Source organism: Opisthocomus hoazin, chromosome 2 (genome assembly GCF_030867145.1).
Source record: "Opisthocomus hoazin isolate bOpiHoa1 chromosome 2, bOpiHoa1.hap1, whole genome shotgun sequence".
NCBI classification, from domain to species: domain Eukaryota; kingdom Metazoa; phylum Chordata; class Aves; order Opisthocomiformes; family Opisthocomidae; genus Opisthocomus; species Opisthocomus hoazin.
Genome location: NC_134415.1, coordinates 20539734 through 20563303, shown reverse-complemented (window position 1 = coordinate 20563303; position 23570 = coordinate 20539734). Strand labels below are relative to the sequence as shown.

Here is a 23570-nt window from a genome sequence, read left to right as displayed (position 1 = left end):
GTTGTATCTTTGTCTTCTCTGCTCTTCCTGCAAACACGCTCCACTGCACCAAACCACCTTGCTGGTGTTTTAGTTTTTTAGGACAGTATAGCCGTTAAGTGAAGTCTGTTGGGAGAGATTTGGTTTGCCTTAAAAGTGAGGTTCCCTACTCTCTTATAAGCTCCCAGATCATTCTTAATATAATTACTTTTGATCAGATGATAGCAGGTTAATTTCTCTTCTGTAGGCAAAGATCAAAGAGGAACTTTGCTTTAACAGGGTGGGGGTTTTTTAACTGTCTGATGTATTTCAGGGCTTCAGACTCTAAGGGCGACTGGACCTTTTAGGACCTGGGCAATTCTGGCTGCAGCTAGTTGTCATTACTCAGGTGACAAGCAGCAGTGTGAAGAGAAAGGCAAAATTTTTTTTCTGTCTCTAGCTTTTTCTTCTGTCTACTAGTTTATCTTTCATGTTAAATCTCCCTCAAAGTTATAAGCTTTATACTCAGTTCTCCTTAAATACCGTCTGATTATTCTACACAAACCCATCTTTCTGTACTTTGTCCGTGTTTCCATCTGGCAGTGGGAGTCCTTAGCCTGACAGAAGGCATGTCCGGTGCCAGAGCTGAAGGACCCAGGTGCAAGACTGAGATCCTCATCGACAGGAGGCTGCTGTGTTTGAACTTCAGATCTGATATGTTACCTGAAGAAAGACTGGAGGGTCCTTTGTTTTCTGTCTTGTTTTGTGCCGTCTAAACATTCACATGTCTGTGTGAACTGGAGATTTTCTTCTCTTTAATTCTGCGAGTTAAGGTAGTAAGAGTGTGCTGGGCACAGTCCTGGGCATCCTGCTTTAGTTGACCCAGCTTGAGCAGGAGCTTGGGCTAGATGATACCAAGAGGTCTCTCCCAATCTCTAAACAGTTATGTGATTTGTATGTTCTAGGTGAAGCCGTGATCTAGAGGTATATTTGACATGGAGATCACGTTTTCTGTTACCGCAGTGCCATGATTCTGAATTTAGGAGGCAAACAAGGCTGTGCTGCCTTAGACAAAAGTAGATCTGTGGCTAATAGTAGACAGGGACTGTATAAGTGAGGCTGGAGGCCTGAACACAATAGGACTTGGGGGTGCTGGCTGAGAAGCTCAACATGACCTGGCAGTGTGCACTCACAGCCCAGAAGGCCATCTGTATCCCAGGCTTCATCAAAAGCAGCAGGGCCAGCAGGGCGAGGGAGGGGATTCTGCTGCACTGTGCTGCTCTGGTGGGACCCCACCTGGAGTCCAGTATCCATCTCTGGAGCCCTCAGCACAGGAAAGACGTGGACCTGTAGGAACAGGTCCAGAGGAGGGTCGCAAAAATGACCAGAGGGCTGGAGCACCTCTGCTATGAGGAAAGACTGAGAGAGCTGGGATTGTTCAGCCTGGAGAAGAGAAGGCTGCGGGGACACCTTGTTGTAGCCTTTTGGTACCTGAAGGGGACCTACAAGAAAGCCAGAGAGGGACTTTTTACAAAGGCATGTAGTGATAGGACAAGGGTTAATGGCTTCAAGTTGAAAGATGGTTGGTTTGGGTTAGATATGCACTGGAGCACATTGCCCAGAGAAGTTGTGGCTGCTCCCTCCCTGGCAGTGTTCAAGGCTGGGCTGGACGGGGCTTTGAGCAACCTGGTCTAGTGGTAGATGTCCCTGCTTATGGCAGGGAGGTTGGAACTAGGCCATCTATAAGGTCCCTTGCAACCCACACCATTCTGTGATTCTGTCAATACCACTGTTTAGTGAAGTGCTGTTGAAGACGGAAAAGTGTTTCTGTTAAAGCCTGGGAAGAGTCAGGGAGAGAGCGTTTATCTCCAGCAATGCAGAGTGTGAGTCTTTGATTCCCTATATCTTCATAGTTTCTAGAAATTCTTGTTATCCATGCAGACAGGTAGTCCTTTTTTTGTCTTCCATTGATCTTTGCCTGTGTGGTGTATTATGACAAGGTGTTTCACGTATAGAATTTGAGCTCTGCGAGGTTAATGGTTAGTCTGCTATGAATGCTGGTTTTCTCTTAGGGTTGGAACATGGGAGCTAGGGTCTCATATGTAGGAGCTTGGGAGACATCAGTTTCCAAAACGAGCATATAATTTATGGAACTATTTACTAATAAAAACAGAATGTAACAATACTGAAGTAGAAGATCTTTCTAGATGATAAATGGGGGGAAAATGATATCTCTGAAAGATGTGAAGACTAAGCAGGAGGGTAATTCACACAAAATCAGAGATGAGAGGACTTACGAAAGACAGTGCAGGTCATGGGACATCAGAGGCAATATGACTTCTGAGTTGTATTATTTCTTTACTTCATGCATAAGAGGCACAGTTGCTGGATTTTAAGCTGTTTTTACAGTTCTCCTATGATGTATATTGTGAAAATATTCTTGTTTCTGACAGTGTTGTCTAGAACAAGTCTATAATAAACAAGTGGGAATAATGGGAGAAATCAAGTCTGAATGTTGGGAGAAATGTGCTACTGGTGTGCTCTTCCTCCAAAAGAAAAGGGGGGTGTTAGCAAGAGTGGCTCAATAGGTGTTTCTAATTGCCTTGATTCTGAACAGCACTTGAAAGGTTGCTCATAAAACTTGTGGTTAGTTATAGAAGAGCGGGTGCTTACCCTTCCATGGCTAGCATCAGGAGGGTGATTAGCAAGACTGTGGGAGCCCCTTTTTTCCATGAAGCCTTTTATATTGTCCTACCACTTTAATTTCTTTGGGCTATACTGTGGGACCAAATCTACAGACTCAGCATCATCTTGTTTGAAAGAGGTTTCTCTTCTCTCTCAGGTGCTCTGAACAAAGCCTCTAGAGAAGTGTTCAAGGCAACTCAGAGGGTGTTTGTCTTGCACTGCCTGTGGGAATGGGGAAGATTTAGCAGAGGCGAGTTATCTGTATGAGACAAGAAACTAGCAGAATTGTATTTGTATGGGGAGGAGTGAATGTTCTGGAAGCTCAGGACCAGTAGACACAAACACCTTCAAAACATCAATCATTGACTCAAATCCAACTCCTATCTTAAGCATCTCAAGCCAGTGACATTGTGCAGTAGCTCTTTAACCTGCATGTACTAGATGTCATTGCCTCTTGTTTGGAAGCAGCACCATGCCATGTATTGACATTTACGTAGTGCAATGACTGGAGCTGATAGGTTTCCCACACAGAGCTGTTAAACATCACTGAAAACCCTGCCATGCCCCAGTGAAAGGTTTTTATGTGGGAATGAGCCACAGACTAAGGTCAGTACCTCTCGAGTTAGAAGCCTTAGCTTTTGTAATGAAGACAGGACCACTGTCTGTCTGTACAGCAGCTAGCACAATGGCACCTCAGTGTCAGCTGTCCCCTCTATGAACTACTGTGGCACAAACAAGGTATTATACCTGTTCTGGGGACAACTAGAAGTCTGTTAATTTGGCAGTGTTCCTCAGTGCCAGCTGCCTTTATTAAATGACGCATGTGTGTGAATACATACAAGAAAATTGTAGTTGCGGTGGGAAAAACAACCCCCTACATTTACTTCAAGTATATCAGCAATGGAGATAAATCTGTGCCACTTTCCCCATTCATCATTTGATAATTGGGAAAGTAGTTTAACGACTAGCAAGGAAGGAAAATATTTTCTGATTTCTTAAAGGGCAATGTAAATATAGAAGGCCAAAATGTAGCTTTAAAAAAGGAGGAGGAAAAAAAGGTGGCAACAGGCTTTTGGGGGAACAAAACCCCCAAACCCAATGCTGGAGGATGGTCACAAAATAGGTGTGTTGACTTAATAGCTGTCAAATTCAGTATCAGTCAGAATTTCCCCACTATTTCTGCTTCTCCACATCAGCTGTATGTGTCTTTCATAGGCACCCAGTTAAGTGTTGTTACTCTTTTGGGTCTCTGGGAGGTTGAAACACTGCAAGGATGTTTCCCTGGGAACAGTGGTGGAGGTGAAATGGGTCCGTGTAATGGTTGCATGCTGCATCATCTGCTAGAAAAGTCAAGCGCAGCACATCAGCACATCAGAGGATGCGGAGAAGGCAGAGCTACTGAATGCCTTCTTTGCTTCAGTCTTCAGTGCTAAGACTGGCCCTCAGGAATCCCAGGCCACGGAGGTAAGAGAAGAAGCCTACAAAGAGGACGACTTTCCCTTGGTCGAGGAGGACTGTGTGAGGGATCGCTTAAGTGATCTGGACGTCCACAAATCCGTGGGCCCCGATGGAATGCACCCACGAGTGCTGAGGGAGCTGGCGGATGTCATTGCTGAGCCAATCTCCATCATCTTTGAGAGGTCCTGGAGGACAGGAGAGGTGTCCGAGGACTGGAGAAAGGCCAATGTCACTCCAATCTCCAAAAAGGGCAAGAAGGAGGACCCAGGGAACTACAGGCCGGTCAGCCTCACCTCCATCCCGGGAAAGGTGATGGAGCAGCTTATCCTGGAGGCCATCATGAAGCAAGTGGAAGAAAAGAAGGTTATCAGGAGTAGTCAGCATGGATTCACCAAGGGGAAATCATGCCTGACCAATCTGATAGCTTTCTACGATGACATGACTGGCTGGGTAGACGAAGGGAGAGCCGTGGATGTTGTCTACCTTGACTTCAGCAAGGCTTTCGACACAGTCTCCCATGATATCCTCCTAGGGAAGCTGAGGAAGTGTGGGCTGGATGAGTGGTCGGTGAAGTGGATAGAGAACTGGCTGAATGGCAGAACTCAGAGGGTTGTCATCAGCGGCGCTGAGTCTAGTTGGAGGCTGGCAACAAGTGGTGTCCCCCAGGGGTCAGTACTGGGCCCAGTCTTGTTTAACTTCTTCATCAACGACCTGGATGAAGAGTTAGAATGTACCCTCAGCAAGTTTGCTGATGACACCAAACTGGGAGGTGTGGTAGATACACCAGAAGGCTGTGCTGCCATTCAGCGTGACCTGGATAGGCTGGAAAGTTGGGCAGAGAGCAACCTGATGAGGTTTAACAAAACCAAATGTAGGGTCCTGCACCTGGGGAGGAACAACCTCATGCACCAGTACAGGCTTGGGGTGGACCTGCTGGAGAGCAGCTCTGCGGAGAGAGACCTGGGCGTCCTGGTGGACGACAGGTTAACCATGAGCCAGCAGTGTGCCCTGGCTGCCAAGAAAGCCAATGGGATCCTGGGGTGCATCAAGAAGAGTGTGGCCAGCAGGACGAGGGAGGTTCTCCTTCCCCTCTACACTGCCCTAGTGAGGCCTCATCTAGAGTACTGTGTCTAGTTCTGGGCTCCCCAGTTCAAGAAAGATGAAGAGCTACTGGAGAGAGTCCAGCGGAGGTCTACGAGGGTGATGAGGGGACTGGAACATCTCCCCTACGAGGAGAGGTTGAGGGAACTGGACTTGTTCAGCCTGAAGAAGAGAAGGCTGCGAGGGGACCTTATAAATGCTTACAAATATCTGAAGGGTGGGTGTCAGGAGGATGGGGCCAAGCTCTTTTCAGTGGTGCCCAGTGACAGGACAAGGGGCAATGGGCACAAACTGAGGCACAGGAAGTTCCGTCTGAACATGAGGAAGAACTTCTTCCCTCTGAGGGTGACGGAGCACTGGAACAGGCTGCCCAGGGAGGTTGTGCATTCTCCTTCTCTGGAGATATTCAGGACCCGCCTGGACAAGGTCCTGTGCAGCCTGCTGTAGGTGACCCTGCTTCGGCAGGAGGGTTGGACTAGATGACCCACAGAGGTCCCTTCCAACCCCTACTATTCTGTGATTCTGTGTGATTCTGTGATTCTAAAATGGAAACATAGTATGTAACCTTTTGAAACCCATTGCCACTGGATTCTGCTGTGGGCAAGTAGCTTGTGAGACTCAGCTGAGAATGATTGGAATGCTTGTTGTTCTGAAGAAACAGATGTAAGGAATAATAATAAAGCTTAGCTTCCAGTGATTGTGTTATTCCAGAGCTGTCCCTTACAAAGGTTCCTTCTGAAGTATTGCATTTTCCTTTGACTCATTTGGTTTTGGCCTTTACCAGAGACACGTACTAACCTGCATAGCTCAGAGGTTTGATGTAATAACTTCCAGGTATGCTCTATGCAGCAGAACAGAAGTCACTTCAGGAACAAGACAGGTAGAGTTTCCACTATGTAGGAAACTCAGAAGCAATGGAATCTATCTGAACTACAAAAGCTTGGTTTCAAATCTCTCAACCCTTCTCAAGAGGCAACTACCAAGTTTGTTCAGTGTTAGAACATGTTCTGAGTAAGTGGGTATTTGGGTATACAGCAAATGGTTTGATGAAGTCTCTTGGCTGACCCAGAGCACATGTTCCTGAAAATTCCTGACAGACAAAATATGTGAATTGTCATTACTCTTGGAGCATTTAAGGGTGTTTAGTGGTACTGTGAGATTCTGTGCTGTTGGGAACAGCATGATGTTATTGTTTGCATTTCTGTGAAATCCTGTTTCTTCTATTTCTATTACATTCTTCAGAGCTGTCCTATAAGAAAGCAAGACGAGTCTGTTCTTTGGTGGTGCTTGTGTGTGTGCCTTCAAGGGGGAAGTGCGGGTACATACATAGGATGGCTAAAGTCGACATGCCACTTCCATTTGTGGGTGCCTTGCAAGGTGACAGTGCTGTTGACAGGATGTGTCTATTTCAGTGGTGAGTTTTGGAGATTCAGTTGTCCACGTGATGTGGATGTGGTAGGCCATGGTGCTTATAAACTGCATGTCTGGGGGGCTAAGGGCAGGGTTTGTTCATTGTGCTTGGGCAAGAGTTGGTGGTCCAGTAAGGTGGAAATAGCGGTAGACTGTGTGTTTTGTGTTGTGACAAATAAGAGGATATGGTGGGAGTTTGAGGTTGGGAGATGAGGATGTGTATACAGGGAGGTGCTAAGGCCGGGTGTGTGCGGTTGGGTAGGGTGGAGGCCTGCAGGATATAAGAGGGGGAGGGTGGGGGAAGTGGCTTGGGCAGCAGCAGGGCAATCAATGTTCAGTGTTCACGATGAAGTCTTTTCTTTCTCTTTGCCCGCTAGATCTCCTACCCCCCAAGTGATGAGGACAGCGACGACTCTGAGGGAGAGAACCAGGAACTTGCTCAGATCGACAGAGGTAAAGAGATGAGATAGGAGGGTCCTGGGATGCTACAGCTGAAGTCTATTTTGCTTTTCACTTGTGCTTTTGGAAGTGCCTCCTTCTCTGTCCCCAACATGCCAGAACCAGATGCATTAAGTCAGTCACCGTGAAGTCTTTGGGGCCTCACAGGAAGAAGCTGCAGATGCTGCAGTTGCACTTTTCTGACATTGTTAACCATATGGTAAGGTCCCAGTGCTGCAGACGTGGGGCAGAGAAGGTTTACAACTTGGCCAGCAGCAGAGCTGGGACTAAAAATTTCTATTCCATGCTTGTGCAGCTGTGTCATTTTTGTTCTAGGTTTCCTCTTCCTTGCCATTTCAAATTTTGACCTTCACTTTCCTCATTGCCCTGGACTCATTGTCTGATTAGCTCGCTCCTTTCCTCCTGTACCGTTGCTATTGGGCAGCCCTATTCTTGAATCTAGCTGAGAGTCTTTGACAGAGGAGAGACAGGTGCTCTGCTATTTTTTTTGGACCTGGTACAAAGCAGTTTACAGCTGCAGGTGAAATCGGTAGTAAATGCAGCTGTTGAGCTGTGCTGAGGCTCTGCCATTTGTGCATGTTGTTTAGCCAAATTCAAGTGGATTTTTATGCAAAGGCAGAAGTTAAATTCCTGACCCACAGGACATGTCCTGTTGAAATCAAATCCCTGCTCCACATGCTTAACATAGAGCTCAGCAGAACAGGTAGAGCGTGCCCAGCGTATGGCTGAAGGCAGGCTCTCTTGTATGACAAGCCTTGTAACAGAAGGAGGACATTTACTTCGGAGACTAGATCTCTATTATTTGAGCCACAGACTCAAATAATAATGGAACTTGCCTTAGAATAATGGAACTTGCTTCCTCTGCCCTGAGAACTGGTCATTAGAACTTAATGCTTCTAGCTAGAGGCAAGTGCCTAGCAAGACATTGGTAAGATCATGCCTTCTCCACGTTCAGGGGATGAGGTGGGCAGCAGGTCCATGTTCTTGCTCTGCAGCTAGACCTCCAGGTGACAATTTGTGAGGGTATTTCTAGCAGTCTGGTCTAACCAAAGATCTGGAAACTTCCAAAGAGAAGCATTCAGCCAGAGTGTGTTTCTTCTGGGCAAGAAAAGGTGGGAAAACAGCTCAGAAGTTTACTTGGAAGGAGATTGAAAAAACGAGTCGGGAGAAAGCAGGCCCACTTTATTAGGGCATGGGACACAGATCTGTCCTGCCACTCCTCTATCTCCTCCTCCCACCAGAGAGAAGACGGAATTGTACCTTGACCCCTCTGGCCACCAACCAACTCCAGAACCAGGAGAACCAATGCTGCAAGGTTCGGGCCCTCTTCCATGCCAGCCTTGACCGCCACAGCTCAGAAGAGGAGCTGGAGCGCATCAACCGAGAGTTCGCTGCTGAGAAGCGCAAGTGGTCCCAGGTCAGCAGGCTTGCCTGCTGCAGCGACAGCAACAACACCTCCTCCAGTGACGAAGAAGTGAAGAACTTGTGTGCCATGTCCTTCCGGCCTGTGGCAGAACAGGCCGATGGCCTCGCCAGCCCAAGCCCCGTGCTGTTCAGTGCCTCCCCTCCCAAGAGACTCCAGCCTCTGGTGCGGAGCACAGCCTCCAGACCTTTGATCTTCACCAGTGTCGGGGCAGGCCTTGAGCAAGTCATGCCTTGTAAGAGACATCGACAAGGATACGGGGATAAGGTCAGCAGGCCCAGCCTTGACCTGGAAAAAATGCAGCAGGTAAGGCAGAACTTCATATGAGGAGAGCAGCATCACTTGAGAGAAGGTGGTGTAAGCAGAGACGGAAAAGAGTTTTCAGGCAGGGTTCAGTGAATTCATGGAGTTGCTTCTTGTGATCACGTCTGCAGGGGTGTAATTAGTATTTCTGCTGTCTGGGATGAACTAGGCCTAGGTGTAGATCCCTCTCTTGAGAGGCAGAGCCGCTGCTACTCGAGTGGCTCTTGCTGCAGTTGGGCTGTTCTCTTGCTACCCCCATTAGGAAGGCAGCACCCACGCTGTCTGGCCCATTGCATGACACAGGAACAAAATCACTGGAGTTCACTTTTGCCAAGTTACCCCTGCTGCCATGATCTGCCCCATACCATTTACTACAAAATAAATTAATTGCCGTGGGGTGTATAAAGAAATACCTTTGTGATGAAAGTGGTTGTAGACTTAATGATGATAGGTATTTCCACACTCGTTGACCTGCTTGGGCCCAGGTTGCTTCATGCCTCCTAGGAGTTTTACAGCAATGTAAACCAGTGCTTTTTACCTTCTTAACACACTATAAATACAAACTGTTTACAGTTTGCTGTAGATGCAGTTACTCTTGATTTTGCAGGGCCCTGGGACTGAGGCGTGTAAATGCTGGGACTTCGCCTCATCTCTGCGGAGGCTGGGCAATGGGCCATGCCTGGCACTGGTGGGGTGGGCTGCCCTGCCCTGCGCAGTGCCCGCCTGGTGCCTCTTTCAGAAGGCGTTGCTGTAGAGTTAGTATTTCAGCTCGCCATTGTTTGTTTTTCTTCTTGCACTGGTGTAGTGACAGTTTGAAAGAGTATCTACAGACATCTGCTGACCCTGGTAAATTGCAGTAAGTTAAAGACAGTTATTTTCAGTTCTGAATTTCCTCTCATTAGGGAGGAATTTCACTGCCTCTGGTTGGTTGGATGTACTAGTTTTAACCTTACTGACAACACTCCCTTTAAGCCTACAAGGTGGAGCCACTAAAAGAAAGGACTATGTATTTATTCTCCAAGATCTATAAAAGTGAGAACCCTCCATTTCTGCATTACACTGCTGCTTGTTCTCAGTCCTGCTGGCGACATACATCCCCTGAATACATAATGCAAAGACTTGCAGTTTCAGTACAGTTTTCCTCACCCCCTCTTCACCCTTCTAGCCAAGTTTCTGCTCATGGAACATTCAAAAGGCCCAGTCTTGCATTTCACATCACCCAAATCTTCTACTGGTACTGACACACTTTAATTAGTCTCACATCCTAATGAGAAGAGAAGAAAGCTGGTAAGTCTGTGTCCAGCTGCCTTTTTTCAGGGTGCATGTGAGTAAATGGAGAAATACTCCTTTTAGCCCAGATGCTTTCTCTGACTTGGATCCCAGGCATAGCACCTACCTGCTCTGCCTGAAGTTCCTTTCAGCAGTGTGTTTGGGAGTATGTTAGTGAAGGTTGGGGACTGATTTAAATAAGCTTTCCAAACTGTTGTGGTTTGGAAGGGAAGCCTTGTGAGAATGATTTGCTTCCTGGTCTATCTGCTCTCTGAACTTCTGGATTAATTTTGGCAAAGATTTTTGCAAAAGAAGTTGAAATCTGGAGTGGAGGTGGGGGGTTGCTTTTTAAATAACATTTTTACTCTAGATGTCATTAACACTTCCAGGTTGTGGAATCCCTGTTATAAAGAAAGGATATTCTGCTAGTGGTTTTAATTTAGAAGTGTACTTTTATGTGGTGCAGGGATGGACATGCAAAGTGAGATGCAGCCTGAATATTGTGAAACTGTTTTGTCATTTGTATTATTTTTGTAGCTCTAATTGGTTAATTTTAAACCAGTAATATCATGAAGCTTTATGATGACTTTTTGCTTGCTATCTGTATTTGTTTGCACTATAAAAATCATTATAGAAATAACAACAGTGTTGTAGATTCAGTCTGCTACTGACATTTGGATTCCCATCAGCTTAGCTAAAATCAGCAGTCTCATTTCTTAAGACAGTGACCTGAAATCTGGGTTTTGTTTTGAGTTCTGCCACAAAATCCTTGTATGAAGCTGGGCAAGTCTCGTTCAGTACCTCCACTCCCCACCTGTGAAATGGGACTGGGGCGTTTCTTTCTTGGTCTGTTTTCATTCTCCAGCAAAAAAACCTCTTATTAACCACCTGGGCAGCACTTGGCATCGTGTGTTTTTTAGTCAGGTAAACAATGCAAATGAGGAAAGATAATATTAAACTGGGTACTCTAAGTCTTCATCTGAGCTCTGAGCGTCAAGCTATTCTTGTTTTGCACTTCTTATCCTTCCCATCATGTGCTTGCCCATCAGAATACAGCTGAAAAGCTTGATCAGATGAAAGTTTTTTTGAACAGCAGATGTGGCTTTCACTCTTGTCCCATTCTTGCCGCTCTGTGCAGCTGACAGATGACGAAGAGTATTGGGCAAGATTACTTTGTGCCAGAAGCTAATGTCTTCTGAGACAAGAAGACACTTTTGCGTGCATGATGTGGGTTACTCAAGAATGGATGAAGAGATGCCAAGTGCTCTGCCTTTGCATCAAATCCTGTTTATGTTGGATGGTGATGGGACATTGGTCCAGGGAATTGTGGTGTGGAGCAGCTCTGTGTTGGGGTGCTGAAGCTATTCTTAGACTTGAACAGACAAGGCAGCTTTTGAAGGAAGGCCACACAGGGTCCAAATGTCTATCTGTGTTTGCTGCCCTTTGGTAAGGAAGGGGAGCAAATCTGGAAGAGACAAGTGGGTTGGGGGCAATCTGAGTGCTTTCAAGAGGCTAGGGAATTGCTGTGCTTCTACCTTCATGGCCTGTGGATAAATGGAAATCTCTATCATCTGGGCCTTTCAGTTCAGCCTCCTTCTGCAGGAAAGGCTGCACAGGACCAGGTTTAAAAAGTCCCACTCTGGTTAGGTGCCAGGCCATGCCTTTCCAGCTTCTCAGGGCAGTGTGATTCTGCCCTTTTGTGCCCCAGCCGTGAGTTTGGACGGTTGGCGGGTGCATTTCCCACCCTGGCTGGCTGGTCAGCTGGCCACCCAGCCTCTTCCCTATTGAGACTGAGCAGGGGCCATTCAATGCACTCTTTTCTTCACTCTTCCAAAGGGCTAGAAAATTAGCTCAGAAGACTTCTTCCATTCTTTCCTCTAATTGGGCAGAAATACCCTGGCTTGTGCAGACACCCGCGTTGCTGCAGTGAATGCCCTCTCCCAGCCACCCCTTGATCATGGTCCTTGGACAGCAACGCTGCATCATGCAGGCCCTGCTGCCAGCCACTTGCTATTTAATGAAGGCTGTGCACATCTCAAAGACTGTGGCTGCTGCCACCCGGTTAACTTCAGCAGATCTGGCTTTTTTTGGCGATGCTGAGAGCAGGACGTCAGGGAGAGCAGGGACATCCTTTGATGGCTTAAGGTGAAGGCACCAGAGGACACAAGGGTCAGCTGAGGTGTAAGGAAGTCCAGGGTATCACAAAGACTGCTTGGAGCTGCTGAGCTTGTTCCCTGGGGATGAGACAAATTGGTCTTGGCACTTTGTGTAAACAGACTGAGGAAGTAAAAGGTCCATCCTCTTGTGCTGTTCAGTGGGACTGGCTGGAGCTCCTTTGAAATCTGCTTTCAGCAGCTTGAAGTCAGAGTGTAGCATTTGCAGGGAGAGAGATCGTAAGAGATCTCTCTTGGAGGAGAGCAGCTTTGAGTTGGCACGACGAGCAATCTAAGTTGTCCTCATTTATGTGTGGGTGGGGTGGCTGGTAAGGAAAGCATCATTTTAAAGTACAAGGCAGAGAGTTTGGGTACATGGGTATATTTGCAGTTAAGCTACAAAGTCACTAGGTAGTTCTGAGCAAGTTGTGAAACCTTTCTGCCGTGGTTTGCCTGCACGTATGAGTAGATAGTATCAATACTGTTGTCTTATGGAGGCTTAATGCATGATTTAAAATGCTTTGAGATGCTAGGATGAAAAAGGCCAGCACAGAAGAGGGGAAAAAAATCCTGTGCTAACATTTAGATGTCTCAGTGCAGACACTGCATCCTTTTGGTGGGTGAGTAGTTTCGGTGCATGACAGGCCAGTGGAACTTTCTCTTGGCTTGACACTGAAAGTGGCCTGAGTACAGTGTGATCTCTGATCTGGGCTTAGCTGTGCAATTTTGAGCCCAGCAGTCCTTCTGCTGAATATTTGAGTGCTGGCTTTTTGGTTGGACTGGGGGTGATCGGCACTGAAGCATTCTTTGGGCTGATACTGGTTGCACAGAGGCTGGAGGAGAGCACTCGCCACATGTGAGCAAGGACCAGTGTGTGACCCCTGGTACGCTGGGGTCTGGGCTTTGGGCTGCTAATGGCTCCAGGGTGAGATTTCCGCATCCTTAGCACAGCTGGGCTTTGCCCTTGCATTTCTCTCCAGGACTTGACAAATAGCTTCCAGATAGGGGACGTGTGAGCTCGTGAGTCCTTTTCACCTCTTGGCCTCCCATTTGAATCCAAGCCTTGTCAGTTATTGAAAATTGTTATCGTCTGTTTGCCTGTCTGAGCTTGCCTCTGTGCCTAGGGGGTGCCGGAAAACCCACTGCTGGTGTCGGTGGTAGTTTCATCACTGTCTCTGCCCTGGGCCTTGCTCTCCAGAGCGAGTGAGCAGAGTTCAGGGGCCTGTGCTGAGTGTAATGGCTTACAGAGTTTCCTAAGGGGCCTAGTGCTAGAACTTCTCTCCCAGGTGTGAAAGGTTGGGCCATAGCAGTTCTTTGTCCCTGGATGCAGTAGAGTGCTTGTTGATGCCTGATTATACAGAAACTGTTGCAGAAACTGATTGCGCCATTATAGAATGAGAAATCCTGCTTCTGGTAACCTCCTGCAATGTTGCTTTCATTTTTCACCCCCAGAAATACTCTACAGCAGCTGTTCCTCCAGCACAGAAGCCCCTGCCTGTCTCACCCCTGCCAGGATTTGGCACTGAAGTAGCCAGCAACACAAATGCTATGCCTGGCTGCTGCCTGGCAATCCTAGCGTGAGAAAGTTTGGGGCTGAAAATGGTTGATTAGATTGTCCGGTCTACTTGTCTGCGAGGATGTGGTTTTGTGGCAGGAGGCTCTGGGACTCTGGACATGTACCACATGAATGGGCGATGGGGCATGGTAGAGGTGTTTCATTTTTTTTTGCGCCTTTGGAGGAGCTGAGGAGATGTTCTCTTCTGGTTTGACATCTGCTATGAAGACTCATTGGCTCAGTGCCACCCAGCTGATGTCTGGTTTGCTGATTAAGGCATTTGTAGTCTGACAGCGGCAGAGAGAGGGAGGGTGGAAAGGAAGGGTGCTGTCTGGGAGGTAGAGAGACTCGATAGCGAGGGAACGCATGAGGAACCCCACCCTGCCCCAGGGATGCGATTATGATTCTGCCAGGCAGCAGTTATCTCTGTCTCTTTCTGCGTCCCCTGGATGGTTATCTGATCCATGCAAAAACATGCTGTAATGGAAGTGCCTGCGTGCTGCCAGGCTGGGTGAATTGGACCATAAGAGAGCAGTAACCCATGCAGAACTTGGTCTAGCTGCCTCCTGGAAAGGATAATGATTTCCTCTTCTTTCCTGAAGCAGGCGAGTGAGTTGACTATGTCTTCACTGATGGTAAGGCTAACCTGCTGCCATGGTGACAGCTTGTAAGTGCCAAGGGCAAAGCAGTTAGGATAATCTAGTCCTATTCATAAGCTTTCAGCGTCAATCAGCATGACAGAGCTTAGAGCATTCTCACAGAAAGGCTGAGGTTGGAAGGGGCCTCTAGAGGTCATCTTGTCCAACTCCTCTACTCAAGCAGGGTCACCTGGAGCTGGTTGCATAGGCCCATGGCTAGACAGCTTTTGAATATTTCCAAGGATGGAGACTCTACAACTTCCCTGGGCAACTTGTGCCAGTGCTCAGTCACCCTCACAGTAAAAGTATTTCCTCATGTTCAGAGGGAACATCCTCCTGTGTTTCAGTTTATGTCCATTGCCCCTGGTCCTGACCGGGCACCACTGAAAAGCAGCAGGCTCTATCCTCCCTTCAGATATTTGTACACAATGGGAAGTTCCCCCCGACCCTCTTCTCCAGGCTGAATGGTCCCAGCTTTCTCAGCCTCTCTTCATCGGAGAGCTGCTCCAGTCTGTTAATGATCTTTATGGCCCTCTTTTCAGTACCTCTATGTTGCTCTTGTACTGAGGACCCTGGAACTGGTCACAGTACTCCAAGTGTGGCCTCACCAGTGCAGAGCAGAGGGGAAGGATCACCTCCCTCAACAAGCTGGCAACGTTCCTCCTAATGCAGTCAAGGGTACCATTCACCACCTTCGCAGCAAGGGCATGTTGCTGGCTTGTGTTCAATCTGGTGTCCACCAGAACCCCTAGATCCTTTTCTGCAAAGCTGCTTTCCATCTGGGTGGCCCCCAGCATATACTTGTGCTTGGGGTTGTTCCTCCCCAGGTGCAGGACTTTGCACTTCCTCTGGTTGAACTTCATGTGGTTCCTGTCAGCCCATTTCTCCAGCCTGTCAAGGTCTCTCTGGATGGCAGCACAACCCTCTGATGTATCAGCTGCTCCTCCCAGATTTGTCATCAGCAAACTTGCTGAGGGTATACACTGCCCTATCATCCAAATCATTAATGAAGATGTTGAACAGGACTGGATCCAATGTTGACCCCTGGGGTACATCACTAATCACTGGCTTCCAACTAGACTTTGCTATTGATCACAACCCTCTGAGCTCGGCTGTTCACCCAGTTTTCACTGCACCTCGCTGTCTGCTTATCCAGCCTGGACATCAACAGCTTCTCTGTGAAGATCTGTGATCTCTGTACATTGTTGAACTACCGAAGTAATTTCTGTGCAAGTCTGCTCCAATTCTGTCCTGCCCCATGACATCTGTTGATATTATGTTCACCTTTCAGGTGTGCTGCTAGCAGACTTTCATTCTGATCATACATCTTTCCTTGGACCTCTTCCACCATTGCGTCAGCGGTAGCCCAGAGTGTGTTGGCTTGTCCATTCCTAGGGCCAAACAATTCTGCTCTTCTCGCTTAATCCCTTCCTTCCTTGTTTTGCCTAAGTGCATTTTTGATCTGGTTCTGTAACACATGCAAAGGGGCAATAGTTCATGGGGGAGATGGACAAGTGAGTCACTATGAGTGCTTCTGTCTGGAAATATTTGTCTATCTCTTTTTCCCTGGGTGCTGCCATGTAACTTGCCTTCTTTCCCTGAGAGCTTGCATGTTGATGAAGATAGCTATATGGACTACCATGGGACCTAGGTACCATCTGGGCTGTCTCTGAGCATGAGCCAGTAGCTAGAACATCTGCTGAAACATCTGAAACCTCGTTCCTTGAAGTGCTGCTTTGAATCATGAAAGAGAGTGGGGATTAGGTTCATCAGGGTGATTTGGAGTGCACCAGAGAGCTTGGTTGAGGAAAAGGAAGATGAGGGAAGGAAATTAGATGTGACTGAAGTTTGAGAGAGTATGTGTTGAAAGCAGGAGAGATCTGTGGGATAGGAAAGGGAACAGGAGTGTAAGAATGGGTGGAGACAGAGCTAGAGAGAGTCATTTTGATGTATTAAGTTTCCCAAAGGAACAATAATAGCACCTGGCACCAGTGGCAGTGAATTATGAGCCTGAGGTTAAAGCCAACGGCTAATCATTTAGATTGGCAGTCTTGCTGGCTACCTTCCCAACCCTGCTGTCTTTCTTTTTTCTCTAAGCTCTAAAGCCTGGTAAGAAGGTATTAGACTAAAGCTGATTCTTTGGCTGCAGACCAGAGAGAGGAGATCAAGTGGGCATATGGGCACCACTGGCATGTGTTGGGATGTGACTTAGGGAGAAGTCCTGAGTGATGCTGGTGATACTGTGGGAGGCTTGAACTCTTGGTGTCACTCTGACAGGTAGGCAGGCCTGGAGGGAGCAAACTGGGGGGGAGATGTTCCCACCTGAAAGTGGCTGCCAGAATCTCTGCACATGAATGGACAAGGTTGGGGTCTTGACCTCTAGCATTTTTCTCTCAAAGCACCACAGAATAATTCCTGCTGAACTAGTAGAAGAAAAAGCCCAGTCTCCCATATCTACTGGCAGTGGTGTATGGTGAGCTGCCAGCAAAAATCTAGAGGTCCTAACTGCAGCAAAAACACAACTGGTTAAAATGTGATTTGAGATGGGGTGAATGGCAGGCACAGAGTGGGTGCTGGGTTGGATATCCAAAGGTGGCTGTCCCAAGGGTGGCCATCCTGCAGCATATGCCTGTTCTGTCTCGTGCGTTGGCTGTTGCGGGTTCCTTTTTGAAGAAGATTTTCCAGAGGATGTTTTGTTTCTTGTTTTGACACAGTGCAGTGCAGAAGGATAATGCTGGCACGTTCTCTTTCCCATTCTCTGAATTCAGCCCAAGGAGCCTTGAGGGCCTGGCAGATTAAGAAGTTTTGCTGCAACCTGTTTGTACTTTCCAGCAAGACCAGTTAGTAGATGTTGCTTCGAAGTGAAGGTTGGGACCTTCTCTACAGTGCTCTTCTCTGGAATAGGGCTGGATTTTTCTTACCTCCCCCAGCCTTGGTGTGTCTGGATTACAAGAGCTGCCTGGATTGGGTCCCAATGTGGCTGTTGAGTTGGCCAGATACCTCTCCCTCCCCACTCCTCCCTCAGCATGTGGCTCATTGTGATACAAATATCTCATTGTTGCCTGGTGAGAAAAGAAGTTTGCAGGCGGCTTCACCATATGCTGTCACTGCCCGTGTTGTATTTGGTCTGTGGATGAATGGATCTCTCTTCAGGCGTGGTAAGTTACATCCCTTGCTTATGGTAGCAACTTATGAAAAGAAGAAAGCCTTATGGTTTACTTCTTTGGAGGATCAGTCAAGTGAGCTTGAGGAGACTGGAAGGGGTAAATGGCTATTTAGAACCAAGCTGGTTATTCCTCGTGTAGTCCAGAGAACGTCTGATGGTGGTGGCAGTTTTCTGCTTGCTTTTCTGACTTTTTATACAGATTAAGGAACTGATATGAGCATAAGAGATAGATTAGGCTTTTTCTTTGGTTCCTACCCCACCACCGTCACTAAACATTGAATTCCAGTTTAAGCACTTGCATGAGCGACCAGTCTCTTAGAAGTCAGCACCCACAAGATAACAGGGGCTGCTACTGCTTAAAAGTCAGATGGCAAGAGACTTGTTCAAAGCACTACACAAGTGGTGGTAGCAAGGAATGGAAAGCAAGAGCTTGTTTTTCCCTTTGCTTTCCACTAGTACTGGTTTGTCCCATATCTCTGAAGTAGGACACCTTCCTCGTCCAGCATGGCTTGTCACTGGCATTTGAGAGGTGAAGCAGGTGTTCTTTGCACCCTGCAGTCTCCCTGTCAGGCACTGCCTGTCAGTGAGAAGGAAGGAGGGAGGTGGTAGTGCGGGTTTGGAAACAGCGATGATGCAGATTAACTATTAATGCCAGGTGTTTGTGCTCTCCAGTCTTGCCACCGCCGACTGAAAGCAAGCAACTTGTCCTGGAGCGTGTCTGCCATTACTGTTCAATAGGTAGAAACTGGCTGAGCTTTTAAGGCCAAGCCCGTGACTAGAGTAAACACTCTAGGAAATACTGTTTTTGAGACAAGCTTTGGCGTGGTAGAACAGCCAGCCTGGCTGTCAACAGCACAGCTGTCCTTGGCGTGGGCTGGGGCTTAGCGCTGATTTTCTGCCTTTGCTCTGAATAGCCTCGCCATTGTTGGCTCACATGAGAACCGCACTGCTGGGCTCTGCTTGTGCTTTCTTTCGGCCTGTTGATGTCAATGGGAGTTTTGGGCATTGGTCCACAGCTCATCTCACAGGAGGAGGCACTCAACAGAGGCATCTACTTCTCATGTAGGTGGAGACCGAGTTAAACCAGAGCAGATTCACTTCTCAGACTCCCTGCCCTTTTCCAGAGCTGTGTTCCCAGATACATACTTGTTGAGCTGCAATTGGTTTTGAGCTAATGATCGGTAAGTCAGAGATGAACCTTCCTTCTCCAAGCCAAACACACATAATTACATTTTTTCTAAATTCCAGGTTTCAAAAACATATGTGTCCTGAGAGCCACAGGTAAATTAAAAAAGCACAAATGAAGATACTTGAGAGAAACCCTATTAAGTTTGCTGGGTTTCCTCATTGGAAATAATGTTTTCAATCTCCTGTTTGACTTTGCTTGTGCATGCAAAGCAATTTCCATGAGAATGAATTTGCAAAACTGAGGATCCTCTAGAGTGTTAGGAACGTAATGTAAATGAAGTCTGTGGTCATGTCTATGCTAGGGCAAACTGTATTTTTAATTCTAAAAATGTGCTTGTGTTTTAGAATCCTGGCATATCCTTACAAGCTATGATTTCACCTTCACGCATTTGATTATGGAAAAAATAGGTTGAGCAGTTACACAAAGGATAAAACCCTGAATCGCTTTGCAAGTTACTTTGCAATCTTATTGTAAGCGTGGTCAATTTTGACAGCATAGACAAGTCTTTTGCCTGCTTGCGGAGACTTTAGGAACTCCTCGTCTTGCATATTGTTTTAGAGGCTCATCAGATACTCCTATAGACTTTGATGTAACGGTGTGTGGGCATAATATGATTAAGAAATCAGGAACAGTTAACTCATTTTCTAAATCGCAAAGCTAGTGAATCTGTGCAGTTCCTAACATAAGTAGAAATATCCTTAAAATGGTGCTAGTCAGGTGTCTGGTTTTCTCACTGCTGTAAACCTGTTACTTGTTACATTACAGGGGATGTGGTTTGCAGCTGGGGAAACCGCCATCGGTCAGGGAATGCCCTGGGTTTGTTCAGGAAGGTCTGTTACTGCTATTGTTTGCTGTATGTGCAGGAAAGACAGACAAGCCTCACACAAGAACGTGGTGTACCTGGCTAGATGATAAGACTGTGTATTGAGCGTACCTTAATGTAAGTCTTGAAACCTAAGCTGTGCTGCTTTGTTCAGAGCTGATTGAAATAGCACAGTGAGTTCATGATACTTGTATTTTTATTGTAGTTCTGTATTTGCTGTGCTATCAAATCAAGCTTTTCGCTTGTTTTCAACTTAATATGATTTCCTGTCATCCTCTAACAGCTCTGTTGGAAATGTTATTAGAGGGATGCGTGTCATTATGAGTAGTGAAAGTGGTGCTCTTGGAAAATGTTTTTGAGCAGAGACACTTGTAGTATGACATGTTTTTGGTATTCTTCTATCTTTTCTTTCATCATACAACTAATGCTCTTTTCAAGTCTGACTGCTACTAGAAGTGTGAAAGGCATTTTTGATGTGCTAATTCTTCCCGTCTGCATTTTGCAGACAATTTTACTATAGGCAGTTATGCTAAGCAGTCTATGGAAAGACCCTAGAGAGGAGTGAAACAGTAAACCACAAGAAGTTGAAAAAAATCAGATCGCTATCTCATCATGTGGCTGCTGTTAGGGTTAGAAGTAGAAAGCAGCAGTAACTACTGCTGCAACTGTGAGACTTGTCTATGTTGCTTGGTCCACGGTATAAAACTTAGTGCTGAGCTGAGACACTGGTTCATTTGCTTTCCAGATGCAAGCATCCAAATCACTCAAACACCCTCAAAACTATTCAAAGAAATGTGGTATAAATTTTTGCTTTTATTATCAACCTTTCTCTGCACACAGGCTCTTAATGAACTTGGCCTTGAGACATTCAGGTCTGCCTTTGTACTCTGCTCTTTCTTTTAATGAGATGATCTGAACTTTTGCCCTTCTCCAGTGTGGTGGGTGAACGAGCCCTCTTGGTCCTAGGACATCACTATTTCGTAAGCAGGAGACGGGCCAAAATCCTGAACTGAACCAAGAAAACACCCAAAGGATTTGTGTGTTAAAATTAATGTGTGTGTTATGAGCAATGGCATGTGTTATACAGGCTCTGATATGGATCTTACAGGCTATTGAGTTGAAGGTTTATTTCCAACTATTTAGAAAGTGGATCTTGATGCAGAGAACAGAGTGGCATATGTGAGGTCAGCAGTTCTCCAGCTGGTTCTTCAGGCACAGCTCTAAGGGTTGCTGTACTCTGCTGACACCTATTTAGAAGGGTAGTGGCCTGCTCCTGGCTCTGAGCTGGCACACGAGTGCCCTCGCACAGGGGAGGCTCAGGAAGTTGGCAGGAGTGGTGTGTATCCTGTGCTGGTACCTGTGGACAGGTGGAGATGCTGAAGTTCAGTGCCTTGAAGCGTCCAGGGAAAAGCACTGTTTGCTGAATCAGTTGCATGGCTTCTCGCACTGGGGAGGCTTCCTTGGACCAGCTTCTGTGCCATCTTGAGCCATGTACAGCCAAGAGGACACGAACAAAGGGGATGCAACAGGGTATCAGAATCCACAAGCGCTGATCACCAGTGCTGAAGAGAACCATATACCTACTTCAGAGGAAGGGCAAAGCACCAGGAAGGGGATGCTGGCTCCTCTGAAATCCTTGCAAGCTGTTCACATGGGTACAGGCCTAGGCCGGCCCTTTCAGAGTCGGTAGGTCAAACCCCATTACAAGATCTGAGCTTCAACCCGCAAACACCACCCCAGGCCCCGCGTGTTGTGTGGCAATGTGCTGCAAGGCAGGTGTGGGCAGGCGCTGCTGCATGTGGGCATGGGAGGATGTTCTCCGAACGCAGTGGTTAGTTGTGTGCTGCAGAAATGGATTAGCTCCCTGGAGTAAGTGGCCTTGATCCTGTTAGCTAGCTAGCCACTTTGGCTTGTTCCCTTGTCACTAAGGTGTATGTGAGGTTCAGTGGGGCGGGGGAGCCAGGGGACAAGTAGGTGGTAGGGTGGGGAGCGTGGGATCACTTGGGTTACACCATTATTTCTCTCTGTGGTTATTAATGTTCTATTATTCCCAATTCACAGATGTCTATTTGAAGACAAAGAATCGTGTCTCTGCTTAGTTAATCATCTTCTGACCTGTAATTTCTAATATAGTACTTGTTTATGTAGTATTATTTTCATGTCCTCTTGCATACAAATGAGATCTCACAAACAGGCATAGTCATGTGAAAGGGTAAGATGCTGAAATATGCTGCGGGGCTGTGCAGACATGACGTGTACACGTGTGTGTGTTTCTTGGGAGGAGAAGGAGTGGGACTCTGTGCCCTGTGTTCAGACGCTGTGGAGCCCAAGCAAGTCCCATGGCTTGGGATGTTTGCTTGTTTGTTTGACAGATGCTTGTTTTGGCTTCCCAGAGCTGTTTATGCAGTCAGTCTGCATTTGGCTTTTTCAGAGTTTCTCCACTGTCCACAAATCCAAGTTCTCATCTGAAGACGTGACCTTATGTGTTTTCCACTTCATGCCACATTTGTGAGTGCTCCCAGCAGCACCAGCTGAACCCACGGCAAAGGTTCCCATGGGGTAATGTCCTTTGCACCTAGCTGGAGAGAGGGTGGGAGGCGATTCAGTCACCTTTTGAGGTTTCTGTTGTGAAGAACAGGCCATGCCTGCCTTCCATGCCACTGAAAAATCCCTTCCTCATTTAGTGCAATGAGTATACCCCATGTTGCCCTATTTTTGGGAAGCTCCACTAAGTCCAGCCCTCTGGCTAAGAATCTGCTGAAAAAGTGCACGTTCTGGATTCTCTCCAGACAAACCCATTGATCTCACTTGGACATTTTCTGAGATGGATTAGATAGATACAGTGTAGGTTTTATACCTCCTGAAAAGTCTCTTGTGCTAACTATACCATTTAGAGCAGGTTTCTGGGCTGACAAACAGGCATTCAGGGCCAAGAATTTATACTTTTAAACATAAATACTTGATATCAACATCCAAAACATTCAGGTTGGCTCAAAAACATGAAGAAATTGGCTTAAAATCTAGACTTGAAATGATTTTGAGCTGGTTCTTTTTTATTTGCCTTCCATGTGTACAGCTCTCCTTTCCTCTGCTGGGGCAAACCTGTGTGAGTGTGCAGTCTCTTCTGGAAGTCTGGTGTCCCAAATGCCTAGGCTGTTCACTTTCTGGACGGTACATGTAGAGCCTTCGGAGTGTCTTGTCATTTTTTCAGTTAGCTGAGAAAGGTGATCTGGCATGCAGTCTGGTAGTGCCTATGTCCTTTAGGTTGGGAGAAGCCATCTGTGGATTCTCTTCCTCTTTGTGTCCCTGTAATGTCACAGCTGACAAGAGTCTGTACCTTTCACTGATTTAATTTTTTTTTTCTTCTTTCCCAGGGTATACAGCTGTGTGACTTTGAGAGCCCTCTCTGTGTCTCCCTGCTTAGAGGAAACTCTTGTTTACTCTGTTGCCTGACTTGTGATGATGTCTTAACCCCTTCTTGGGTGCAGTTGGGGACAGCATTTAAACAGAAAATGGTGTAAGTGTCTGGGGCTGCTTGTTTCAAGCCCCCAGCACTGCCATCTCTCATGTGCTGCAGCGGCAGCGCTGAGGGGAACGGGATAAAGCTGCAGGAGACAGCGTGCCTTCTGCCCTGGCTCTGCCTATGGCAAAAGTCCGTGGGGAGGGAGGGCTTTGGGGTCACATCCAAGCCAAGGCTTCAGTTAACAGTCGCAGGCTGGGACTGCAGAAGTGAGACAAACTATAGAGACATCAGATGATATGTTAGGCTAGACTGGACGTTCCCTGTGGACAGCTTTGGAGCCAAGGCCAGCAATGAAGGGAGGAAACAGTCACGTTGGCAACCCTGAATTAAAAGCATTGTAAGCTTTTTCTCAGGAGCTTCTACCATGTCTGCCAGCTGTGAAACTAGACCCCACTGTCCCTTTGCACCCCTCCTCCCTCCCCAGGCTCTAGTGAGCAGGAGGTGCAAGCCCAGCATT

General features: G+C 47.0%; 1 protein-coding gene across 3 annotated transcripts in view; it reads left to right on the top strand.

The window, feature by feature from the left end:
• The window catches only part of LOC104326666 (uncharacterized), a 61788-nt gene that overhangs the window by 14511 nt on the left and 23707 nt on the right, over nucleotides 1-23570 (top strand). For all 3 annotated transcript variants that reach the window (XM_075412826.1, XM_075412824.1, XM_009931467.2), the window contains exons 2-3: nucleotides 6990-7065; nucleotides 8313-8800. In XM_075412826.1, coding sequence (XP_075268941.1) covers nucleotides 6990-7065; nucleotides 8313-8800 — 564 coding nt within the window. The remainder of the gene's footprint in view (nucleotides 1-6989; nucleotides 7066-8312; nucleotides 8801-23570) is intronic.